General features: G+C 33.4%; 1 protein-coding gene across 1 annotated transcript in view; it reads left to right on the top strand.

Annotated features, from left to right (window-relative positions):
* Nucleotides 1-676: 676 nt before the first annotated feature.
* LOC119836629 overlaps nucleotides 677-11,250 on the top strand; it is a 13,675-nt gene continuing 3,101 nt past the window's right edge. The window contains exons 1-3 of the mRNA XM_038362012.1: nucleotides 677-1,072; nucleotides 8,146-8,489; nucleotides 8,720-8,745. Of these exons, the coding sequence (XP_038217940.1) occupies nucleotides 1,014-1,072; nucleotides 8,146-8,489; nucleotides 8,720-8,745 (429 nt within the window). The 5' untranslated portion in view covers nucleotides 677-1,013. The remainder of the gene's footprint in view (nucleotides 1,073-8,145; nucleotides 8,490-8,719; nucleotides 8,746-11,250) is intronic.

The following is an 11,250-nucleotide window of genomic DNA, read 5'->3' as shown; positions in this document are numbered from 1 at the left end:
CCGCGTTTGTTCTTGTAAACAATATGCTTATTTAGTTATAGGTTCTCAAGGTAAGGGTTATCATCCAGTATGACATTATTTAAAAAATTCTCGTAAGTTTTATGAGAAAATGTCGTACATACAGTAGAACAAAATATGTGCTTTTGCCAAATTTTGACAGATCCAAAAAACGTTGTGATATCATAAAGTAATTTTTGAATGAATGAATGAATGAATGAAAATTCTTTATTGCGTACAACATAATATACATTTAAACAAAAATCTAAATAATTAGCAAAAGGCGTCCATACAATAAAGGAAAACAAACAACCAACACAATTTTTGTGTATTATCCAAATATAATGGTTTTAAAACGTAGGCATTAATCTTCTTTTTCTTAATTTCAAAATTGAAGATACTTTATACTCGTAATTTACAGTATTCATTTTTATGTCAATTTAGGTACTTAATGTTTTGCAATTCAAGTATTTCTGAACGGCAAGTTTATAAATATTTCGTGTATTCGTAATAGTTACTTCAAGGAATAAATGTTGAAATATAAACAAATCATATATGTATGATGAATTTATATTATCATATATATATAGAGAGCTATTTGCTGTCAGTGGTCGCCAGCCTTAAACCAGACTGAAGTATTTAATATCGTTGTGTGCTGTCGCGTCAAGAGTCGCGACCAACCGTGGTTACTGAACGCATCGAGCGTGAACGCCATCATTTGGCGGGAAATTACGCGCGCATTGACAATATGATTTTTTAAATTACGAATTTTGTTGAATGAATTGAGGCTGTGGTATATTTTTTTTTAATGAAACAATTATTTCCATTGCCTTGTTATTAAATAAAATATGATTGGAACTTTTTAAAAAAAAGTGAAATATATTTTATATGCATTTATGTCTCATAACACCACGGGATATTGGCTTCAATAATTTAGATACCAACTAATAAAATAACGTATACTATGGTGCAAAGAACTATTTATAAGCACGTGCCCTTTTAATGTGACATTTAAAATGAAGTTTCTGTTGTTTTTAATCTTGGCGCGCTACGCAGTGCGATGCGACGATGAAAGGTAAGGTAATGAATACATTTTTATTTAAGAGTAAAATATTAATTACATATAGAGTCGAATAAAAAAAGAGTTAACATTAAAATTTAATCTTATGTGATTAATAATTATAAAATTCATTGCGGTAATTATGATAGTTTGATTTAAAACCGTGATAACTATAATATATTTTATTTATATTGTGTTATATATATAAAAAGTATATGTTATTGTATATATAAAAAGGCCCTTTCAGATTAGTCGGTTATATATTTATTAAATACAAAAAAAAACGAACATTTTTATTGTTTGTAATACGTATAAATAAATTGGATCACATAATAAGGCACTACCTCAGCTCTGTTCATGGACGGTGATCGCTTACCATCAGGCGAACCACCAGCTCTGTTAACTGCTTATGGCATAAAAAAATTATAAATTAAGCAAAAACACCTTATGCTCCTTTAGTATGCCATACCAAGTTCGGCACTCTAAATAATATAATAAAATAATAAACAATAATTTATTTATCAAAACATTTTGTTACATATTATATGTAGATTAGGAACCTACAATAATAAAACAAAATAAATCTATAAATGTTTAGAAAAAATCCTAAATCCTTTGTAAAAACAAAAAAGCTATCGGGTGGATGATATTTCTAAGAAATAAATGACAATAAAAACGAATGCGCTATCGCGAGAAAAATGCTTTTTACTCCGAATTATGATTTAATGTTAAGAACTAGAGAAATAATAGTCACATTAACAACAAACGTTATTTATCGGAATGTAAACAAAATAATGTTTAGTTTTTAATTAATGGTTATAGATGAACGAACTTTTAACACGTTTAAGAGATTTTTTATCGACCTAAATATTTGAGATATCATTTTTATTGGGCACAGAGTTTTATTTATTTATTTATTTTTTTATCCAAATCACTTTTGTTGTTGAGTTGTATGTGTAGTGTGTATTGTTAATTATTTAATTTATATTAGCTTTATACGAATAAATATATGTATATTTATAATTTTAATGATATGTCTTTTCAAATTCATCACAACAAAATTATAAAACGAGACGTTAAGCGTATGCTGTAAATAAAAACAATACCAAAAATATATACTTTTAGTACTTAATTACATATTTATCATGTCTTTTTTTGACTAATTTGCAACGGCTAGACTGATTTTGATAAGAATTACAAATAGATACATAAAAAAGAATAAAACTACATACTAATTTAATTAACAATATTATTACAAATTTCGTTGTCATATTGACTTCAATTAAGACAAAGATATTAAGGGCCGATTTTTTTTTTTTTTTTATGTAATAGCGGGCAACTGAGCTGGTGGTTCGCCTGATGGTAAGCGATCACCACCGCCCATGAACATTCGCAAAGGTAGGGCCTCTGCGAATGCGCTGCCCGCTTTTTTGGGGTAAGGGAAAAGGAATGGATTAACGACTGGAAAGAAGGAATGGACTGGGACGGGTGAGGAAAAGGAAACGGGCCTCCGGCTCCCCCACTCACCGTACGAAACACAGTGGCATGCCACTATTTCACGCCGGTTTTCTGTGGGGGTGTGGTACTTCCCCGGTGCGAGCTGGCCCAATTCGTGCCGAAGCGTGCTCGACTCCCACAATAATTTTATTTACTAATTTGTAAAACGTTCAAACGTATCCAGTCCATCCGTCCGTCCGTACATCCGTCACTGTATAAAATGTTAAACAGGAAACGGGAACCCTTAATAATCGTAAGAGCAACATTCATCATCGATTTTAAACCTATTCCTTATCTATATAAATACTAGCTGCACGCCCCCGCTCCGCCCGAGTAGTCTGATTGTAATTGAAATAATATAAAATATCCTATCTTTAAATTTGATTGAAATCGGTTGAGCAGTTTAGGACTCCATTGCGGACAAACCAATGACACTTAATTTAAATATATAAATATAAAATAACCACAAAATGTATTGCTAAGCGAAAAGCGAAAAACGGGTCAACCAATTCGGCAAATTTTTATTTAGACAGGAAGGTTCTAGACAGAGCTTCTTCGAGAGCAAAAACATACCACGGGTGAAGCCAGGGCGGACTGCTTGTATATAAGTCCCGTTTGCCCTAGTAGGGTATGGGGCAGGTGATGTACATCTGATTCACTGATCGATTTTCTTTACGGACAGGTAGGCGATCATTCTGTGTGCCAGACCGAGACTTTTTTTTGTGCGTCCCCACCGGGTTGAACCCAGGACCCCTCGGTTATTAGCTCACGCGTTAACCACTGTACCAAGCGGACGGTCGACTTGTATATAACGTACGCTAAAATTAACCGTTTGCACAGAATGAAATACGCGTTAATAGTATAATATTTGTCAAGTAAGCATAATATTTAGGTGAAACGTGTATATAAGATATATCATTCAATGTCAATCGTGTTTTTCTTCCTCACTTCCTATTATTCATAAATATTATTTATTGAACGTTAATATTTAATGATTTGCTCGGTAAATATACATGTTTTGGTAAAACAAAGGTTAGCGTTCATTTAATAGACTGCTTAATAGGTTAAATATAAATTGTCTAATACTATCAATTATAGTATTAGTAGGCCGCTTTCAAGAGCTGTTTAGAGTACCCCACGTTTTAACTGTTAAAAAACTATATTCTTAATTATATTATTTATTGTTTAAGCTAATAAATTTTATGTGAATTTTTATCTTATTATATTTATTCGTAAAACAACGTTTAACTATATTTTTTTAATATGTTAACAACTGCAACAAGTTTTATCAAGTCTATTGTGAACTAACTCCAAACGGCTGAATGATTTTCGATGGAATGCAAATTAAATGTAGATATTGTTGTATGTTTGTCGCTATTTCACGCAAGGAAATAGTTTGAATTTTACCATAGTGAAATATCATCCCTATGAACGTCTCTCTCCACCAAGCTGAATACCGTAACAGGTGGAGAGAGGCCGTCAAAAAAGTGACGTGAGGTCACGATCCTCAACTGTGAGGAACCAACTGAGGAGGAGGAGGAGAAAAGATCATACTCCCACGTGAACGCGGGCAACGCTACAAGAAGCTAGTATGCTATCAGCTATAAAGAGAAAGGGCTATAAATAAACACAAATAAAATTTATTCACACGATTTTTTTTATTTACATTAATCCTTTATTAAAAAAATAATTCACATCGTTTTAACGGACTTTGTTTCTGAAAATAAAAGACTAATAAACATATATATTTATAACAAACACTTCCGCTCCCATTTCGGCAGCACAAAGAAACGTTTATTTAGATATTTTCAGACATGCTAATAATTTGTTAGCTAATTACAGTAAGAGCTTTGCCCTATGTCGTCATCGTTCAGTAGTTTTGGTGTAAATGGAATAATACGTATCTAAAAATAGTACAGCGAGTACTCTTTTAGATGATCGTTACGTCATTGCGTTATGAACGGTTTTTCAAAAGTTTTTTTATGTCATAGCGAGCAACTGAGCTGGTGGTTCGCCTGATGGTATGCAATCAACTTCGTCCAGTAGTTAGGGCCGCTGCGAATGCGTCGTCTGCTGTTCACTACATAGTATAAAACAGAGTCACTTTCTTTGTCCCTGTGCCTATATGTATGCTTAAATCTTTAAAACTACGCAACAGATTTTGATGGAGTTTCTTTCAAGAGTGATTCGAGAGGATGGTTTATATCTATAATAACATTTATTAAACTACTCCGAAATTAACGAGTGCAAAGCCGAATGCAAGCTAGTAAGTAATAAATGATAATGTAAGGTAACCGACTCCTTGAAACACGAAATTGACGTATACACGGACAGATTTTAATTCGTACAGACAGACAGAATTTTTTGTACATCTATCAAAGTCGGTGAAAATACGATAATTTCATGATTTACCGTAGTTCCTACTATCCCGGTAAGAATCGCCGGGATTAAATAAATACCTTACGTACACTCTGAAAGAGTAAGTGAGATAATTTAGTTGATTCTACCATTAGTTTTTAGTTTTATAAAACTAGATATATTTTTTTCAAACACGAGGTTTAACGCTTCATGTTAAGGGCTTGCATGTAGTTTGCTACAGAGATATAGCCTGGATTAGCACATAGGCGTTTATCTGCGTTGCATGCCACCAAAACCACAGACCACTATTAGTTTATCAGTGAGTCCTGTAGCTGACCTTGCAAGAATTCTGAACGTACACGAATAAGTCAATGACTCAGTCCTTTGTTTTACTTCCGCGTTATCTCGAGAAGATGGAGAGATTTTATTATCACTGCAGCATCATCATTGTTTACTATTGCAGTGTAACTGACCTCTGTACTACGGTTATGTCTAAGTCTCATAGGTGACACATATGAAAATGCTTATGTCTAATCGTCTAGTTTATAATATGTAGTATGACCCCGTTATTAGCACAATAGGTTTCAAGTCTAGGTAGTAAGTACTAAATCATATTGTTTGGTTAACGGGTTTGTTAGTTATTACCGGTTAAAACATCGCACAAAGAGGTAATGTTTTAGCATGTTGGGATTAGCTAGATAAAAACAATGGACCTGACCTTCACAAACCAGTACTGAAACCTTATGCCTTCAGTATCGTGGATATACAAAGGCATAATATATATATGTATACAATTACCGTGAGACAATTAACATCCGTGTGCCTAATAGTAAGACCATTTTATGTGGGATGCGAGGCTGTACCGATCAAACGCTATCTGAGTATATTTTAGATCTCAATAGGTTTTATCTATTAGCTTATGTAAAATATCCTCGCAGAGGTTCTCCCGGGTAAAGCTTACTTCTGCTAACGGACTATCAGAATGGACTCGTTCTATTGCATATTAATAATTAATTAATCTCTCAAAATTTACCCTCTATATGTTATACTACTTACTACTACTATCTAGGGATCATTTATAAAGCATTTTCAATGCTATAAAACTGAAAAATTAAATAGGGATTACATTTCTAAATAGAACATGTTTGTAGGAAATCGACTCCTTTATTAATTTTTACCTAGATTTATCTAGATTTTAACACACTTTTAACTTTGTACACGTATCAAGTATTGGTGACAATACAATAATTTCAAGAGTTTATGTTGTTATCCTGATTAGGATTGCCAGAATGAATTAATTTCCTTACGAATACTCTGCATAAGAATCATGAGACAATTAAGATGATTATTAGGCAAGAAACGCGGGTTCGAATCCCGCCTCGTGATCAATTTTTTTTCATAAAACATTTCGATTCGAGAGTTCAACGAGTTTTGACAAGTTATTAAAAATGTCATCTGTATCTTCACTGACAATTATTCATCCAACCAATTGATATCCGATATATTAATGTTACATCACAGCAAAAGATCAATCCTGCAAAGATACCTTATTCAGATATCTTTAGCTGGATATAACTGGGTTTCGTTACTCGTGATCATAAAGAGGTCACTTGATTCATTCAAATTTTTAATATATCTCAATGAGTGAAGATAATTTATATTGACGATAAAGACTTTCCGCATGATTGAATTAAAAGATCTTTAAGCGAAGTCTATACATAAAATAAAACAACCATACCATTTCTATACATTAAATATCTTTTTATAAGAGTTATTGCAATGTAAATGTTTTATAAACCTCAATACACTGGTTAGTATATATTTGTTCTTGTGTTGTATGTTCTTCTGTGTGTATGTGCGTTTATCACGTCAAAGCTACTGGGCAGATTTTGATAACATTTTAAATGGTGATAAGCCAATTTTAGCTTTGATTCTATTGGCAACATTGTAATCGAGAAAAGTTATTATAAGGGCGTTTAATTGATATCGATGGATTTAACAAGAGAATATTTTATAATTATAAATTTAAGTGTAATAGATACCTATAAAATGCTATTTGTTGAAATAAGAAGTTATTCTGCCCCTTTTTCGAAAATTCACTAGGTTGTAGTCCAGGCGAGCGAAGCCGCGAGCAGGTAGTTAGTGTGTGTATTATTTCATTAATAAAAGTAATTTCAGATTCGCCTATCTTTATTAGTTTGACTTCGTTGTGCAATTAAGCTTTAAAACATGTGCTGAATCAAACGCGGTTCATTCGTTTAGGAGCTGATAAAGACTGGTACTGGACTGGGTAATAGCTTTGAAATAAATTGCAGTACTAGATCCAAGTAAAACCTTACTTTTCTGGTACGTTAGTTAATATTTTATCTAAATATTAGCGACCTTTGTTGTAGTAAACAAATAAACAATGTAATATCAGTGTAAACTTTTATGCAAACAAACGAAAAAAAGTTTTACATTCATACAAAATTAAGCCTTATGCGCATAGCGATTGAGTTGTAAATGTATGAAGCATGGCGTAACAGGTGATTGTACCCTACAATGTCAAGGTAATGAGCAATACATGTAGGCCTAGACACAAATGTCGATAGGGCTGTCAACTTGGAATGAAAGTAGGGCTGCAGCATCACCATTTTTTTTATTCTTATGGTATCCGTGTCCATTTGTGAGTAATGAGACTTGGGCTTTACATACCGCTGGATGATTTTTTAAGGTCTAATTGCTTATTGGATCAAATCTAACTAGCTCATTCTAGTGTATGGTTCAAATGTTTTTCATATGATACATGAATTGATTTCAGAGATCTTGTTATTTTGCTATTAGTGGATATGGAGCCCTTATAGATAAATACTGCTCTAAGCAGTATTTATCTATAAGGGCTCAAATTTCTAAATAATAATTATGATCAACCCTCATAGGAGGCCTGAGTCCCAGCAGTGGGAACATATATGCGCTGATGATGATGAATTATGATCAACGTATTTTTCAATAAACTTATCACCAGTTAAAAAAAACTTCTAACGTTATTGATATTTCTAGCATAATTACTTAAAATTCTCCATACACATTTCAACACATTTATCTTTTAACAATCATAACATTAATACGTTCCTAACACTTCTACCCCATAGACTAGCCTAACAAAGCTTCCTCATACAATAAAGAATTCAAACCTCCACGTACACGTAACATAACAAAAATGCAGCATGACCAGTACCCTTAACTTGTTCCAGCAATTATTACGTCATCGAGTTGCCCGAAGACGTGCCGCGCGACTACAAAAAGCCCTTCCGAGTGTATTGGAACGTGCCCACGATGCAGTGCAAATCGAAGAGAATCCCATTCGACAACCTGCACGAGAAATACGGCATCATACAAAACAAAGATGACAGCTTTCTCGGCGAGAGCATCGCCATCTTGTACGACCCGGGCCTGTTTCCCGCGCTTTTCAAGAACGAGAGCAGCGGCAAATTCAAATTTCGAAACGGCGGCGTTCCGCAAGAGGGCGCACTCGAACTGCACTTGGATGCGTTCAAGAGCGCCGTGTCACAGAGTATACCTGACCCAGATTTTAACGGTAATTTTTAATCTGCACTTGACATATTTTCCATAAGCTCGAGCGGAGACCTTTTTTTCTTTTCAGATCTGGTTTAAATTGGCCTATTTTTAGTGAAGTGCCGTTATTCTCTTGTGGTATAGAGGAAATTAAATATTAAAATAAATTTTAAATCGGTGGACTGAATAAAATTTTGGCGTATTTACAATCCTAATAAATACATAATGATATTTACTAATTAACTTTTAAAGCCAAGCAAAGTCAGGCTGCTTCGCTAGTAGGTGTATTCTAATCAAAACAACAAAGGCAAACAAACACATAAAGCAATTAAGCGCTATTTGATCGCATGTAAACAATTCGTTGTGTTACATAACTGACCCATATACCTATATCAGCTTCCTTTATGTGATAAAAATAAAACTGGTTTATTCTATGTCATAAATTTTTAACGGGTTTAAATCCCGTCTTTTTCGATGATTTACTTTTTTTAGGTGGTGATTAATTTCATAAATAGGTGATGTTATTTATTTTGACAATTTTTTATGTACGTCTGACTATAATTAGGTATGCAAAGAAATATCAGTTTGATGTTAATAATTTTCGTGACTTTATTGGTGTTTTGAAATCTTTTTAATATTTTATAATCCCAATGAATTCAGCACACATTTTATAGATTACATAGCTATGCAATGTGCATACATGACATTTATTTGAATAGAAGCTATACAAATGACGTTAGTTTAATAAAAACACGTGCTCACAGAATGCAAAGCATTCGAATAAATGACATTTTAAAAATTTCGCTTCGATAACTTTAGTGTTGACTACATTTTTATATACTAGCTTTCTGTCCGCGACTCCGCCCGTGTTAAAAGATATTATGGGTAAAAAATATCCTATGCCTCCTAGGTCCTACCTATCCAGACACAATAATCGAACCAATAAAATGCTCTATTGCGACATAAAAGTAAAACTATCAAATAAAGAAACAAATACACTCACATTTAGCTTGTATAGTTAGTTAATATCTGTATATCAGAAGAGTAGTGACATGGCTTAATAATTTCGCTATTCCTAAAAGAATTTCCATTGTGAAAGCGGGCGAATCCACAGGCGTAAAACTAGTGCGAAATAAGACTTCTCAAAAATACATAAAGGGCTATACCCGCTAATGAATTAGATAAGTATACATCACACTTACTCCATACTGTGTTAATCTTATTCCTACTAATATCATAAATGCGAAAGTTTGAAAGGATGTGTGTATGTTTGTTACTCTTTCACACAAAAACTACTGAATTGATTGCAATGAAATTTGGTACGTAAATAGCTGGATAACTGGAATAACACATAGACAACGAAAAGGCACATTTTAATCCCGATATCCTACGGGATAGCGACTTATGTGTTTGTATTTTTTTAGGACAGTTTTAAGTTAATTTTGGACTAGATATGTGTTATCGTTATCAATTTTTAATTCAGAAATGGAACCGGGACGAGCGTAAATAAACAAGCTTTAGCTCACGGCGTCACTCATGTGGTGCCTAGATAAAAAAATGCCTATAAACACGCATGGAAACTCAAATGATACCATAAATCTCCGACAATTAGAACTGGCGCGCCAAGGTTATAGATCTGTTCGCTTCCTGCAATCATCATTTATTATCATTAGCCTTATTACTACATTAGCTTCGCGAATTATTGGTCAATTAATACTTAACTTTTTTGTTTATTGCTATGAGATGAGACTTATAAGATAAACACTTAAATTCGAACTGATACTCAAACTCATTTCTAGCTTCCTCTTACACTTCCCAGTCCATGCCTTTATTCATCACACCTTTCCTATCCCTAATAATATGATATCTATTGATTATTCTGTCTGCCTGTTGGTCTGTCTGTCTGTCTTCTTCACGCCAAAATCACTCAACCGATCTGGATAACAAAAGTGCAAAGATAATTTGAGTGTTGAGAAACGATATAGGAAAAGTTTTTTTTGGTATCCCACGGAAGTTTCTACCACACTTGATGTTAACGTGAATGTTGTAATTTCCTGTAATTGAATGTGCAGTAATTTATGAATGTGGCAGGCTTTTCGAAAATGTAAACTGTGTCCCTTGTTGGAAATTCATTATAAATAAATAAATAAATAAATAAACGGCTACTATTCGAGATTTCCTTTGCGAACGCGGGCGAAACCGCGTATGGATACGTAGTGACTTATAATGTAAATATTATGAATTACGCAGAGAAAAAGATCATTATAAAACATTATTTTGATAACTTTACCGCGTCTTCCTGTGTAACTTTTAATTGAAAGTATCTTATACTAATGTAAATCATTACTTCTCTTCCTTGAGTGTGGTCATAACAGTTCCATTATCATCATTATCATGCGGCCAACATGGTGCTACAGCTGACACTGGCCTATGAAGTTTTAATAATAATAATAATAATAAAAACATTTATTGATAACAAGCCACACAGAAAAAAAACAGTAAATAAATTAAAAACTAGAACAAAGAAAAAAAAAAAAAAAAAACAAACTATACACATTAAAACTTACAACCTAAAAAATAACTCAAGTACTGTGCGGCAACGTCTGTTATCAAAAGGGGCCTCTCAGTATGAAGCTGCAGTGACTTTTGAGTCAACTAGTAGCACTGATTTTCAGAAACCCCTATTGACAGTTGGAGTTACAGCATGTGTGTGTGTGTGTGTGAGCACGTGTGTGTGTGTGTGTGTATGTGTGGTTGGTGTGGGTGTGTGTGGATGGGTTGGT

This window comes from Zerene cesonia, chromosome 25 (genome assembly GCF_012273895.1).
Source record: "Zerene cesonia ecotype Mississippi chromosome 25, Zerene_cesonia_1.1, whole genome shotgun sequence".
Classification (NCBI taxonomy): Eukaryota; Metazoa; Arthropoda; class Insecta; order Lepidoptera; family Pieridae; genus Zerene; species Zerene cesonia.
This window is presented reverse-complemented; position numbering and strand designations above follow the sequence as displayed.